We start from the raw sequence: 15,674 nt of genomic DNA, 5'->3' as shown, positions 1-15,674 counted from the left end.
AGGTGCTGAACAGCAGGGCCTCTAAGGTAGTAATCTCTATCACTCTCAGTACCATGTGTTAGTCATAGCAGGAATAGGATGATAGTACAAATGAATGAAAGGCAGAGGACAAGGTTTCAGATTTCTAGATCATTGAGATCTCTTCTGGGGAAGGCAATGACCTGTACAAAAAGCTTGGGTTACACCTGAACCCAAGGGGGACAATTTTCCTTGCAGGCGCGTTTGCTATAACTGTTCGGGAGGTTTTAAACAAATTTGGTAAAGGGAAGGGAACGGGAATGATAGGGCAGAGGATCATAGTTGAGAACTTCACATCTAATGATACATATTGTATCGAAAGGACAGGCAGGTAGGCAGAGGGGGTGGAGTGGCTCTGTTCATACAAAAAATCCTTAGAAAGAGGTGAGAAAGGATGAGGTGTTGGTGGATCCTTGTGGGTAGAGTTAACTTATTGACATACAGCACAGCTTAAGCCCTTCGAGAAGTGCCACCCAGCAATTCCCTGATTTAACCCTAGCCTAGTCACAGGACAATTTACAATGACCAATTAACCAACCAATGGGCACATCTTAGGAATGTGGGAGGAAACCGGAGCACCCAGAGGAAGCCCACGTGGTCACGGAGAGAACGTACAAACTCCTTACAGGCAACGACAGGAATTAAATCCAGGTTGCTGGTACTATAAAGCGTTGTGCTAACCACTATGTTACCATGCCACCCCAGTTAGTAAATTAAGAAACTGCAAGGATAAAAAGACCCTTGTACACAGGCTGCTGAACAGTAGCCATGATGTGGGATATAAATTACAACGGGAAATAGAAAAGGCATGTAAAAAGGGCAACGTTACAATAGTCATGAAGGATTTCAAGATGCAGGTAGAATTAAGGAATTATATGCAGAATTAAAAGGGCTAGAACCTAACTGACTTATTGGCAGCTTGACAAGTCGTTCTGTGAGAATAATGTATGAACTAAGAAGTCTTTTTTACATGGGAAAGCTTCTCGATCTACCTTTATCTGTATGTGATAACAATGTATAACAGCAGCTCCATGCAGTATTCTGGGCTCACTTGGTTGCAGATTTTCTCAAGCTCAGTGAGCCGAGACTCAGTGTTGCCAACTGGCAAAGCAAGCTTGCTAATAAAGAGCATGTACTTTCAAGTAAACTGTGTTTGACAGTTATTCCCTGGGTGTGAACCTAAAGGCCTCTGGTAGAGAGACAGATCGACAGTGCTGGATCCCAAAGGATGGTTTTTTAGAGCAACCTGTGCTTGAATCCAGTAAGGGAAAGGCAATCCTGGATTGGGTGTAGTGTAATGAACCATATTTCATTAGGGAGCTTAATGTAAAGGAACCCTTAGGAGACAGTGATCATATGATAGAATTCACCCTGCAGTTTGAGAGGGAGAAGATGAAGCCAGATGCATCAGAATTACAGTGAAATAAATGGAGCAAAGGCATGAGAGAAGAGCTGGGCAAAGTCGACTGAAAGGGAACACTAGCAGGAATGACAGCAGAACAGTAATGGTTTCATTCTGAAGGTGCAGGATACATACATCCCAAAGATAAAGAAAGGGGGCTACGATGGTGTAGTGATTTGTACAATATTATTACAGCTCAGGGTGCCAGAGTTCAAAGTTTCTTGTGTCAACTGCAAGGAGAGGACATCCTTCCCATGAACGTATGGGTTTCCTCCAGGTGGCTCCGGTTTCCTCCCACACTCCAAAGGCATATTGGTTAGTAGATCATCGTAAATTGTCCTGTGATTAGGCTAAGATTAAATCAGTGGGTAGCTGGCGGAGTGCCTCAAAGGCCGTAAGGACCTATTGTGCACTGCATCTCTAAGTAAATAGATAAATGGTTCTGCATTCTATTTAAGTACAATACCATAAAGTGGTTCATTACAGAAACTGATATGATAATGTTTATTGATTATCAAATTTATTTTCTTATAAAACAATTAAACTTGCTTCATACTTGCCTGGGTTTTAGAAATATAACACCTGTATATCTACATGAGAACTGAAATTGCCAAGGCATGGAAGACTTCGTGGTAAATGCTAGTAACTGAGGTTAGTACTGATTAATACCTGATGATCAGCATGGACTGCATCTTTAAAAGATGCCTTTGTTTAATTGTATTCATCACACTGGAAAAAAGGTAGCATACATCTCTTATCGTTGCCACTAATCCAAAATACCTCGTTATAAATAAATCTGCAGTTCTTACGTGTATTCTTGCAGAATCGACAGCGCTGTCATAAATATCATCCAAGTAGATGGGGAATATGGCACGATGCCAGTACAGGAAGTTGCAATTGCACAAAAGTTGAATCCTGCAAAATGCAATAGTGAGGTAAAGTCTGCTGCTTGGTCCGACACAGACTATAGGCAAATGTCAACTAAACTCTACTCACCGTTCCCTCAGCTCACTGATCAAGTCCAATTTCTTCAGCACCACGTGCAAGACCAGCAGCTCCTCATCACGGAACGTTTTCTTCACAGCACAGAACAACATGCATCAATAAAGTTGATCAAACAGCTACACACAGCAAAAATTCTAAGGCTACAAAACCCAGAATTTTAAATATAATCCAGCAACTGTCACATTAAACCCACAGATTTTGCAGCTCAATTTAACTGTAATATTTAACGTACTGATTATGACTTGAATTACAAAATTATTATTGATGTCAAGAATAAAGACACCGTTCTTACCATTTGAGTACCTACACTCAATGATAGGGCGACGACAAGTCTACGCTCTTTAGTACTGGGTCCATTGAGAGCATTTTCAGCCAAAACAAGGGCCGACAGCACATCCAGACGTCGCTCACTGTACTTCTTGTCAGATATCACTCTTTTCTGAAGCAAAATACCCAAATTATTATTTAAAGAATTGTTTCTTGGTCTAAATCTGCAGCACTACATTGACTGATAAAAATTATAGATGACCTCTTCAATTTCTGATTTTGCACTTTAAAGTCCAAACACAATTATTTTTAAAGCCATTACCAGTCACTTAGTATTATTTTGGCAATAATTGGAGTGAAAAAAAAGACTCAAGGCAACCCACTATTGAAGCCACTTATTTTAATTAAAATTTACATTGTTTTAATACAAAATGCAGGAACTCAGCAGGTCAAGCAGCATCCATGAAAAGGAATAAATAATCGATGTTTTGGACTGAGACACTTCATGAAGACTCTACTGATGCAGTTTCACCCCAAAACATTGACTCTATTTCTTTCCATAGATGCTGCCTGACCCACTGAGCTCCTCCAGCATTTTGTATGTTACTCTGGATTTCCAGAATCTGCAAAATCTCTTATACAAGTTTATATGATCTTAATTTTTGTCGGAAATTTCTTTGAAGATGCTCCATCATTTCCTTTCATAAAGTGGAAAGCAGGTGATGACCTTTGCTTTGACTACCTCAGGTCAGAAGCGACCAACTCACCAAGACCAAATAACCAATATAAAGTACATTATAATTCAAAATTCAAGACATGTCACTGGGAAATGCAAATACAGCAGGGCCTACACAGCGTTTTCTGTTTAAATGAAAACACACACAAGCACACACAGAGTAACTACACATACAAACCTTTGCAACAGCTATAGAATTGAGGGCCTGATGCTGAAGATACTGAGCAATGTGACAGACAGAATCAGCTATAACCATGGTCCTCCTGTGCACAGTATGCTCAATTGCCTAGGGAAAAATATGTTCAGAATTATTTACTGCAACAAGCACAAATCAAATGAGTAGCTAAAAATTGTTAAAAATACAGGAATTGTGGAACAGTGTTTAAGTAACTGAGACTAACAATCCAGAGATCACTGTAGTTTGTAGAGGTTAAATTCAGCTAAATAAACCAGAGTTTGTTACAGTAATGGTAATAACAGGCCCATCAGATTATTGCAAATACCTACTTAGTTCACCAATCTCCTTCGCGAAAGGAACCCTAATCTGACAAAGCAGCTTGGTTGATTCTGAACTGGGCTCTGAAAGCTCAAACTAGGCTGTTGTGCAAAATCTGCGATGCTAAACAAGGACAGATCACCTGGTATAGATCCAGGCACTGAATTCAGATCCAGCAGAGTCATTCTCAGTCAATCTCACTAATATCTAGGGTAAATATCTTGATAGAGTGGATGTGGAGAGGATGTTTACTATAGTGGGAGAGTTCATGACCAGAGGAGCCTCAGAATAGATGGGTGTCCTCTTAGAAAGGAGATGAGGAGGAATTTTTTAAGCTAGAGAGTGGTGAATCTGTGGAATTCATTGCCACAGGCAGCTGTGGAGGCCAAGTTATTGCGTATATTCAAGACAGAGGTTGACAAATTCTTGATTAGTCAAGGCATGAAGGGATATGGGGAGAAGGCAGCGGACTGGGTCTGAGAGAAAAAATGGATCAGCCATGATGAAATGGCAGAGCAGACTTGATGTGCCAATTGGCCTAATTCTGCTGTCTTACAGTCTTATTGTTTCTTTATTGGAATAGTATTCCACAGCCAAACCCCTCTATCACAATCTCTGGGTACATACCATTCCAGCAGAAGGGGCAGTAGTGGCATACAAGCTCAGAATCATATGTCACAGAAACCAGCCCTGACATCCCACCTACACTAATCTCATTTGTCTGCATCAGACCTGTATCCCTCCACACTATTCCTTTTCAAATACCTTTCAAACATTATTGCACTTGTATCTACCACCTCCTCAGAATCAGAATTTTTATTACTGTCTTGTATGGCGTGAAATATAGCAGGCAGCACCTCATTTCAGACATCCACCAACCTCTGTGTGTAAAAAATATACCCCTTGTATGTTTAACTGTCTCCTCTCTCACCTCGGAATTGGTATTAGTTTATTACTGTCACATGCACTGAGACAGTGAAACTGTCTGCGTGTCATCACAACAGATCTTACTGCTTGCAAGTACTTGGAGGTAGTAAAGATGAAAGCAGAATGTAGAATATAGTGCTACAGTTACAGAGGAAGTGCAGTGCCGAAATATAAATAAAGTCCAAGTGGGAGATTTTAGTTCTAGACCCCTCAGCTCTGGGGGAGAAAGACCAACTATCTATTCCATTGACAAACAAGAGAAAATCTGCAGGTAAACAACAGGAATTCTGCAGATGCTGGAAATTCAAGCAACACACATGCTTGGCCTGCTGCGTTCACCAGCAACTTTGATGTATGTTGCGAAAATCTGCAGGTGCTGGAAATCAGAGCCACACACACAAAATACTGGAGGAACTCAGCAGGCCAGGCAGAGTCTATAGAAAAAAGTACAGACGACGTTTCGGGTCGAAACCCTTTGGCAGACTGGAGGAAAAAAAGCTGAGGAGTAGATTTAAAAGGTGAGGGGGAGGGGAGAGGGAAATGCCAGGCGATAGGTGAAAACTGGAGGGAAAAGGATGAAGTAAAGAACTGGGAAGTTGATTAGTGAAAAAGACAGAAGGCCATGGAAGAAAGAAAAAGGGGGGAGGAGCACCAGAGGGAGGCAATGGATGGGCAAGGAGTGGGGGGGGGAGAGGGGATGGGGAGTGGTGAAGGAGGGGAGGTGAGGGGCATTACTGGAAGTTTCATGCCATCAGGCTAGAGGCTACCTAATGGAATACAAGGTGTTGCTCCTCCAACCTGAGTGTGGCCTCATTACAACAGTAGAGGAGGCCATGGATGGACATATCCAAATGGGAATGGGAAGTGGAGTTAAAATGGGTGGCCACTGGGACATTCTGCTTTTTCTGGCGGATGGAGTGTTGATGCTCGGTGAAGCGTTCTCCCAATCTACATCGGATCTCACCAATAAACAGGAGGTCACACCGAGAGCACCAAACACAGTAAATAATCCCAACAGACTCACAGGTGAAGTGTCGCCTCACCTGGAAGGACTGTTTGGGGCCCTGAATGGTGGTGAGGGAGGAGGTGTAGGGGCAGGTGTTGCACTTGTTCCGCTTGAAAGGATAAATGCCAGGAGGGAGATCAGTGGGAGGGACGAACGGACAAGGGAGTCGCATAGATCCCTGCGGAAAGCAGAAAGTGGGGATGGGGGTAGGGAAAGAGGTGCTTGGTGGTGGGATCCTGTTGGAAGTGGCGGAAGTTTTGAGGAATTGTGTGCAGGACGCGGAGGCTGGTGGGGTGGTAGGTGAGGACAAGAGGAACCCTATCCCTGGTAGGGCAGTGGGAGGATGGGGTAAAAGCAGATGCGCATGAAATGGAAGAGATGGGGTTGAGGGCAGCATTGATGGTGGAATAAGGGAAGTCCCTTTCTTTGAAAAAGGAGGACATCTCCTTCGTTCTAGAATGAAAAGCCTCATCCTGAGAGCAGATGCAGAGGAGACGGAGCAATTGAGAGAAGGGGATCGTATTTTTACAAGTAACAGGGAGGGATAAGGTATAGTCCAGATAGCTGTGGGAGTCCGAGGGTTTATAATAGACATCGGTGGATAAGCTGTCTCCAAAGATAGAAACAGTGAGATTGAGAAAGGAAATGGACCAGGTGAATTTGAGGGCAGGGTGGAAGTTGGAGACAAAGTGGATGAAATCAACAAGTTCAGCACGGGTGCATGAAGCAGCACCAATGCAGTCGTCGATGTAGCGTGGGAAAAGTGCAGGACAGTCACTAGTGTAGGCTTGGAACACAGACTGTTCCACGTAGCTGACAAACAGGCAGGCATAGCTGGGAACCATGGCAACACCATTTGTTTGAAGGAAGTGGGATGAGCCAAAGGAGAAATTATTTAGAGTGAGGACATTCCGCTAGGTGGAGGAGAGTGGTGATGGAGGGGAACTGGTGTCCAGAAAAAAAACCAAGAGTTTTGAGGCCTTCCTGATGGGGGACTGGACATCCGTAGTGAAAATAAGATGATGGGGGCCAGGGAACCTGAAATCATAGAAAAGATCCAGAACGTGTGACATGTCACGGATGTAGGTGGGAAGGCTGAACCTGGGGGATAAAACAGAGTCAAGGCATGCCGATGTGAGTTCAGAGGGGCATGAACAAGCTGAAACAATAGGTCTACCTGGGCAAGCGGGTTTGTGGATCTTGGGTAGGAGGTAGAAATGGGAGGTTTGGGGTGTGGGAACTATGAGGTTGGTGGTAGTGAATGGGAGATCCCCAGAGTATCTATTCTATTTATGCTCTTTATAATTTTATAAACCTCTACAAGGTTATACTTCTATCTCCTCTGACCCAGTGAGAACAAACCCAGTCTATCCAATCTATCCCGATTTATGGATAATTCTCACCAACAGGTGAAGAACCCGAGGATGTATTTTTAAAGCCTGACCTTTAGAAGTTCCACAAGTCTGCACAGTGCTTTCACTGACGTTTTGGTTAAGGGTTTCTGCATTGACATGTGCAAGTTCATTGTTGTTCGGACAATGTTACTGAGACTGTTTGCATACAGAATACCCTAAAGACAAAAGGAGTTCAGTTACATTTAGTTATCCACAAGATAATAGTCAGCTGCAAACAACATCAATGCAAAGATATTAATATAGTAGCCCACAATCTTAGTTAGACTTGTCCTGCATCTAATCAAAAAATTTTGCTCAAGATGACTGAATATCAAGAGAGCTGAGGACAGAAAGGGGACATTCTTTAACAATTTAAGAATTACAGAATCAAGGATTGAGTGCAAGTTAATTCAGCTACATAAAAGGATAAGGCTAAAGGAGAGGCAGAAAGGACAATGGTAAATAAAACAAAAAAAAGGCAATTTTAAACAACTAATAACAAACTGGCTAAAAGCAAATGATCCAAGATTTTACAAGCTCTTTAATTTTGGCTCAATATAAGTCTGATTAACCAAAGGGGTATTTACAACAAATATTATTCTTCAAGCTCAACATTAATAGTTTAATGCACAGTTACACCAACTGCACAGACAGACAAGGAAATTAAAGAATGAAATTAAATGATCCAGCAGCACGAGGCTATTGTAGTTACGGGGTACCGCTTCCTTGCCACAGATTGCTGGACAATTTGCATACTATCAACAGGCACTCTTCATTTTCGCTGTCAAAAATTGGAATATTACATGATTTAAGAAATCCAAACTCTTGATAAAAATCTGTTATTTTTTCTGCACCAACCACATCCATGATCTTGACTTTGAGCAGTCAAGACATTAGCAGGTTTTAAAGTATCACCTGTATAAAAATGTTACATCTGCTGGACAGATCTTCTGCAAAGTTGTCCGCGTTCTGCACTTTGGACAGGATGGATTCCATTTTCATCATCCATGAACTTATAAACAAGTAATATGACTGCACATCTCTACAAAATAATAATATTATTTGATTAAAAATTACAAAAGATTAAACCAGCAGAAGTAGTACCTATAATTCTACTGTCCTCTGTACACATAAACTATTCTCTTCAGTTATCCAGTGTGTGCAAGCTGTTTGGCTGTGTGCAGTATCTCAAGGACACTTAAGCCCACAAAACCTTTTCCTTTGTGCAGTTAGATCATAGCTGATCGACTCACATTCATTAACATCTGAAGCTAACTACAATGAATCTGCTTTGACAAGAGCCTTTCTTGAACAAAGTTGCTTAACTCTACAGGCAGTCCTTTGTACCCTCTTGAACCTTTGTGAACTTTTCTCCACTTTCCTGCGAATAGGCATGTCCAGCCCAATGTGCTTAATTGCTACTTTATCTTCAATCTAGATCAAAGTAGGAGGAGGAGGAGGAGAAGATGGCGGCGCGACACAGCGCGCGCGGCCTCTCTGGTGAATGATATCTGTAACCTGTCAAGTAGGGTACCGTGCACAATTTTGATTTGATGGAGACAGACATGAGAGTACAGAGGAACATCTGGAAAAACTTCTGAAATGCCCGCTTCGCTACCGCTGTTACTGTGGAATCTCTGGAGCAGAAGGCCCCGAATCCTCAGCTTTGCTTGTTTCGGTGGCTGGGGCGAGGTCGAAGGTGCTCGGCAGAGGATGACGCTCGGGAGGCTGTATCAGAGGGGCTGGTCGGAGGCTCGAAGTTTTCAGATGGACAGACTCAGCGTCGGGTGTGGTCGGCTGCTTCCAATGCATCGGCAGTTGTCGGTGCCTGGAGGTTTATGGCAGGGAGTTTCTCCCTTTTGCCGCCTGCTATTGGGGACTCGGGAATCGATCGGGCCTTGAGACTTTTTTTAATGTGCCCATGGTCTGATCTTTATCAAATTATGATATTGCTTTGCACTGCTGTAACTATATGTTATAATTATGAGGTTTTGTCAGTGTCAATCTTTGGTTTGTCCTGTTTTCTGTGATATCACTCTGGAGGAACACTGTATCATTTCTTAATGCATGCATGCATTTCTAAATGACAATAAACGAGGACTGTGTGTTTTCATAATCTAATCTTCACTTTATCCAAATTTAAAACTTGGGTTTACTTCTTTCAAATGTTTTAGCAAATTCAATCATTTTCTCCTCAACCAGATATGTCTCTCTTGTTGGATATTCTAATTTAACCGAGGGTACTGATACTCCATAAGACAGAGGAACAGAATCAAGTCATTTGGCTCATCGAATATGGTCTGCCATTTAATCATGGTCGATTTTTTTCTACCTGCTTCTCCTGCATTGTCATCAAATGTCCACTCCCTTACCAATCAAGAACCTATCAATCTCTTTCTTAAATACACCAATGACTTGGTCTTCACCACCCTGTGGCAATATTTTCCACAGATTCACCATCCTCTTGCTGAACAAATTCCTCCTCATCTCAGTTTTGAAGGGATGCCCTCGGATCCTAAATTCTCCTATTATGGGAAGATCATCTCAATGTATACTCTACCCAGTCCTTTCTGTATTCAGTAGGTTTCAAGGAGGTATCCTCTCATCCTTCTGAATTCCATCGAGTAAAGGTGCAGAGACATCACACACCCTTCATACATTTAAGCTTTTCATTCCTGTGATCATTCTGTGAGCCTGCTCTGGACTCTTTACCCAGAGCTGTACATTGTTCCTTAAATACGGGGCCTAAAATTCCTCATCATTATTTCAAATGTGGTCTGATCAACATCTTATAAAATTGCAGCAGTATATCATTGCTTTTATATTCAAGCCCTTTAAAATCAATGCCAACATTGCAATGCCTTTTTTACTATCGACTCAATCTGCAAGTTAACTTTGAAGGAATCCTGAACAATAACTCCAATTTCCAATTTCTGAATTCCACCCCCATAAAGGAAAAAAGTCTACAACTCTTTTTCTTCCTATCAAAGTGCATAACCTCACACTTCTCTACACTGTATTCCGTCTGTCATTTTTTGCGCACTCTCTCACTCAGCCCATCCAAATCTTCTAGACTCTCTGCCTACGCAACACCACAAGTCCCTCCACCCATCTTTGTACTGCCTGCAAACCTGGCCACAATGCCATCTGTTCCTTCATGAGATCATTCTTGTGGAAAGTGGTACACATGCTTCTTAGGAACAGCCAGTATGGCTTTGTGCAGGGCAGGTCATGTCTTACAAACTTGAGCTTTTTTGAGGTGAAAAAGTTGCCAGAAAAGTGTACAGAAGTGGATATTATCTACTTGGACGTTAAGGCATTTGACAAAGGGTCTCAAGGCAGGTTGATTCAGAAGGTAAAGATGCATGGATCCAGGATGAAGTTCAAGCTTCGATTGGAACTGGCTTGCCAATAGAAGCATGTTTTTAGGCAACACAACTGGAAGCTTGCTGGCTGTGAAATCCCCATGTTACCCTTGCTTATATATAGACACAGTGGACTTAGACCTACTTGGACAGAGTCTGGGTCTTCTGCTGTAGGAAGGTTTCTCTCTGGACTTTAATAGATTGCAGATTTTTTTTCTCAGTACCCTTTGCCGCTGATGCCATTTTATCCATCAAGAACTGGTCAGCATACCAGATAATATTGGCTGCAAGTGTGATGGCAGGTACCTGGAATGAGCCAAGCAGGAAGGTCAACAGTCCAATAACAACATCTGATATATCTGACAACATTCTAATAATAGTACATACTTACTGCTTACCTTTTTGCAAACATCTAGCAATGATTTGTACAATTTTTTATCTAATGTCCGGAAAATCTGGAAGTGTAACACAAACAGTGCACAAATGCTAGTATATTTTTCCCGCTGATCAATCTCTGAAGGCTCTCCTGATGCAAATACAAGAAGAAAATTTACAATAGTTAAAGATTCAATCACAGATTAAATCAGCACAGAACACAGAATCAAACATGACAAATATGTAGAATCTGAGCAATGCAGCCCAGAAACAGGCTCTCCCCATGGCTCGGCCATGGTGCTCATCAAGACGCATTTATACTAACCCCAATTTTCCTCCTGCATTCACCACTACTCCTTCCCTGATTCTACTGCCCCCGCTCCCCCAATTACACCAGGGCTATTTTGCTTTGGCCAATTAACCTCCCAACCAACAGATCTTTGGGACTGAGAGGAAACTGGAATGCCAAAGATAGATCCTTTAGTTGTGGGGAAAATGTATACCCAAGGTCACTGTTTAATATGTGTTCTGAATCACAAATTCTACATTTGGGATTGCCTACCTGATCGAAAATTAAGGCCAATATCTAAAGGACTATGGACTAGGAACAATGAAGAAACATCCAATTGTATAAGCAGTTAACGTAGTAAAACACTGCATTTCAATATATTACATAGGACCATTGATAGAACAAAATCTTGCACAAAAGGAGATACCAGAGCAGGTCAATAAAAGGGGTGTGAAAAAGGAATTTTTAAGATACTTTTTAAATAGGTAGGTTAAAGGGACTGAGGTTTGAAAGTCAACTCAAGCCTTACACAGCTACAGGCATGGCTGGCAATGGTATAACAATTTAACTGGGCACAGCTAATAGACCAGAATTTTACACACACGGTTGGGTTAAGGGAGATTACAAGCCAGAGTATATCCACAGAACAATCTGAAGAGGATGGTGAGAACTTTAAATATGGTTGGGGAAATCTAATTCAGCATGCGCAACATTGATATGTATTTTTATATGGAGAAAATAGGATTGAGCGGGAAATAAGCTAGTATCAGATGACAGAGCAGACTTGATGGGCCAAATGGCCTAATTCTGTTCCTATATGCTATGATCTTATTAATCAGAAGTAGGATATAGGCTGTTTTAGAGACCTCAGGTTTGATGAAAAAAAATAGCAGGCCAACCAGCATTGAATTAGAATAGTCAAACCCAGAGGTAATGCATGGATAGATGAGTATATATAAAATATATTTCCTGCAGATGGATAGCAGATAAACCATGGGAGAAATTACAGGGGTGAAGATCAGTGCTCAAATGCTGGAGGATATGGGGTTGGAACACGATCATCAGGAATAAATAAAATATAACATCAGAATAATCAAATTTGGCTTCAGACCACAGCATTCAGTAACCAGTTACACATTCAAAGAGACTAACATGTACAATGAAGCATAACCATCTTACCGAGCTTTGATTCCACATTGCTGAAAATAGTGCGAATATTGTGGGCAAACTCTTCTGCAAATGTGCTATTTTTTGAGACAGAGGTTGGTTCATTTATTTTGTCAAACTGTTGTTCAACACAGGCCTGCACAATAAATGAAATTAACAGAATGTTGTACTCTAAGACATTACTCCATTTGAATGAACTGCATAAAATATATAAAACTGTCATTGAAAAAAGATGTGGAAGATAATTTGTTTCACTGCAGATCAAATATCAGAAGTGCAAGGGCTTCTGGAGGCACGGCAGAACAATAAACTTGAGGTAAAAGATCGACTCCATGTTACAAGTAGAAACAATTCAGTAAAGTGATTATAGAACATTTTATAGTGAAATATTTCAATTCTCTACACAGCAGTATGTCAAACATCACCTTGTCATCAGTGGCAGAATGCTCTATTGCTAGTTCTTACATTACCATGCTCACAATAAAATAGATTTCCTGCAGTTTAGAGGTTTGCTGTGGTATACAAATACACTAACCTGAAAAATCCTCCTACTTAGCAACTGCTGCTCCAGTTTTAACAGTAACTTTTCAAATGGTTTCAGTTTTTCCTCAGCCATTCCAAATTTCGATGGATTGTGATAGACTGATTTCAGTAACCTACATATCAGAAACACACTTATAAATGCTTTTAAATACAGTGCATCATATTTAACAGTGCAACCTACTTTAAATACCGGCAATAAGTGAGGATGACTTTCTTAAAATGATTACATCTTTAAAGAAATTTCAAAAATGCAAATAAAAACCTAGCAACATAGCCTGTGCACTCCTTTCTGGGAATGCACTGAGGAACCAGAGCTACACTTGCAACTATCTAGCAGTAGTAAAACCAATATTCAACTACCAAAACAGAGTCGTCAAAAAATTCAAAATATATAATTAACTGAATGGCCACAAAATTAAGAAGCCAATTGCAATGACTATTTTCCCAGTTTTGTTTTCTTTGTTTATAATGTTTTTTTAAAGTTGTTGGTAATGATATGTAGCAAGTGCATGGTCCTGTTTCAGACAGCTCACACATAGCAGTCTCTTGACTCATAGGTTGACTCAGATTATGATTCTGCTACTTCATTTACCTACCCCATTGCCATTGCTTTTTCCATTTGAATATTTCACCCTTCTGTCCTCTTAAAGACTTACCTTCTGGCTCTTCTTTTACCCCTGTTTCTGCTCTCCCCCCCCCCCACAATTCAAAAATGTTATCATGATACCATAAGACGTTGGAGCAAAATTAAGCCGCTCAGCTCATTCTACTATGGCTGATTTATTATCCCTCTCAATTCTATTCCCCTCCCTTCTTCCTGTAACTTTTGACACCCTTACTAACCAAGAACCTATCAATCTCTGCTTTAAATACAGTGGATTCTGGTCAAGGGTGCCACGGTAGCGTAGCGGTTAGCAACTATTACAGCTCTGAGCGTTCCAGAGTTGTTTGTCAATAAGGAGTCTGTACATCCTCCCCATGGAATGTGTGTGTTTCCTCCCACAGCCCAAAGACATACTTCCATAATACTATAAAACTGAATTATTGTCTAATAGTTATTGATGGAGGAATTAATCTGCCGTGATTGACTGTAAACTAACCAAATCAACACAGATACCTATAGTGCAGATAAAGGCCTGCCTTCATACAATGCTTTAGATGACTGCATCCTCCAAATCTTGATTTTTATTGTAACATTCAGTCTAACTGTGATACCTTTGTAATTCCAAAGTTGAAGTAGTGAAATCATTTAACTTTCACTCCCAGCTGTTTCTGGCATCTCCAAAGCTGAATGCAAGAAACAGCAGTGACCAAAACAAGTCCCGAATTATCCTATCAACACACACAAAATGCTGGAGAAATTCAGCAGGCCAGGCAACATTTTGTGTGCGTTGTTCGGATTTCCAGCATCTGCAGATTTTCTCTTGTTTCCGAATTGTCCTATTGCTTATTTCTTGCCAACTATCAGTGACAAAAATAACTGCATTTGAACACAAATACATACAATTGTTACTATTTTTTAAAAATGATTGCTCTAAGCACAGTGTACTGTCTAATGGCCATGCAAGTGCACACAACTGATGCTACTTAGAAATTGTTGGGCAACAGTCTTCTGCCCCAATTAAGTGGTATCCTGTCATCCTGTTCTGAAGGACATCTTTCTATTCTGAGGCTCCGCTCTCTGGTCCTCGACTCCCCCACTGAAGGAAACATCTCCACAATTCAAATTCTTATCAGCTCAAGTTAAAATTCTTAAATGTTATGTTTCCCCTGCTTCATTAACCTCTGAAATGAACATTTCACAGTGATGTTGTTCCATGTTTTTAAATTTAGCAGTTGCAAAGTTGTGTTCCTCTTTGATCCTCCCACACACTTACCAGCTCAGGCAAAGCTCAGCACCATGAACCAAACGGTCGTCATGCATGACACTAACCTGCCTGACTTGTTCTTGCACCTTCTAGGAAATACACATACTTCTTCAATAGCCACTTCAGGTGAGAATTGTACCATGCAACAGACAAAACCATGCCTGCAACACTAAATTAGTTAGTAAACTAATGTAATTTTCAAGTGAATCATACACCAGCGAAACCTTTTGCATTTAGTACATTCTAACCTTTTGTATGTGATCCAGTGGTCCTTCAGAGTGACGTGATTCTCAATTATTTCATCCAAAGTGAGGAGGACAGTCAGCAATTCCCCTAGGTGTTCATACACAGTCTGCAACAATATTTGTACAGTTGGCAGCATTACTTCATCAACAGACCAACTGCCTATTTAAGCACATCTCCTAACAATGCTTTGACACAGATTATAGTGATGTACTTTAAAATAACATAGACCAAGTTACTAAGTCTTTTAAACATAATTTGAAAAAGAACGATGGCTTGCCTGGAAGTGAACCCCTGTTGTTTCTATGATTTTTGGAGCAGCCCTAAGGGAAAGACAACAGTAATACAAGTTTATTTATAATGGATATGACTTTATTTCTACAATAAAAAGCGGGGATAAAGAATTAAAATAATTCACAATGAACAGAAACTTGGCCTAAACTCTGGTCAAAAACCCAGAGCTAAACGGTCCACACCTCACTACTTGTGTGAGGATCACACAACATTCAGGATGCAGAATTCAATGCAGAAGTTGAGAAAGAAAGATAAACATTAATTACAAGGAGGATCTCC

The 15,674-nt window shown here is 40.9% G+C and overlaps 1 protein-coding gene across 3 annotated transcripts in view; it reads right to left on the bottom strand.

Annotated features, from left to right (window-relative positions):
• The window catches only part of washc4 (WASH complex subunit 4), a 112,111-nt gene that overhangs the window by 53,311 nt on the left and 43,126 nt on the right, over positions 1-15,674 (bottom strand). For all 3 annotated transcript variants that reach the window (XM_063072231.1, XM_063072232.1, XM_063072230.1), the window contains exons 8-19: positions 15,382-15,424; positions 15,107-15,210; positions 12,983-13,103; positions 12,460-12,583; positions 11,015-11,142; positions 10,762-10,922; positions 8,167-8,293; positions 7,302-7,427; positions 3,607-3,714; positions 2,718-2,864; positions 2,417-2,496; positions 2,230-2,335 (exon numbers count right to left, since the gene is read on the bottom strand). In XM_063072231.1, the coding sequence (XP_062928301.1) occupies positions 2,230-2,335; positions 2,417-2,496; positions 2,718-2,864; positions 3,607-3,714; positions 7,302-7,427; positions 8,167-8,293; positions 10,762-10,922; positions 11,015-11,142; positions 12,460-12,583; positions 12,983-13,103; positions 15,107-15,210; positions 15,382-15,424 (1,375 nt within the window). The remainder of the gene's footprint in view (positions 1-2,229; positions 2,336-2,416; positions 2,497-2,717; positions 2,865-3,606; positions 3,715-7,301; positions 7,428-8,166; positions 8,294-10,761; positions 10,923-11,014; positions 11,143-12,459; positions 12,584-12,982; positions 13,104-15,106; positions 15,211-15,381; positions 15,425-15,674) is intronic.

The sequence above is a fragment of the Mobula hypostoma genome, chromosome 20 (assembly GCF_963921235.1).
Source record: "Mobula hypostoma chromosome 20, sMobHyp1.1, whole genome shotgun sequence".
NCBI classification, from domain to species: domain Eukaryota; kingdom Metazoa; phylum Chordata; class Chondrichthyes; order Myliobatiformes; family Myliobatidae; genus Mobula; species Mobula hypostoma.
The sequence above is the reverse complement of the archived record's forward strand: the minus strand, read 5'-3'. Positions and strand labels throughout refer to the sequence as shown.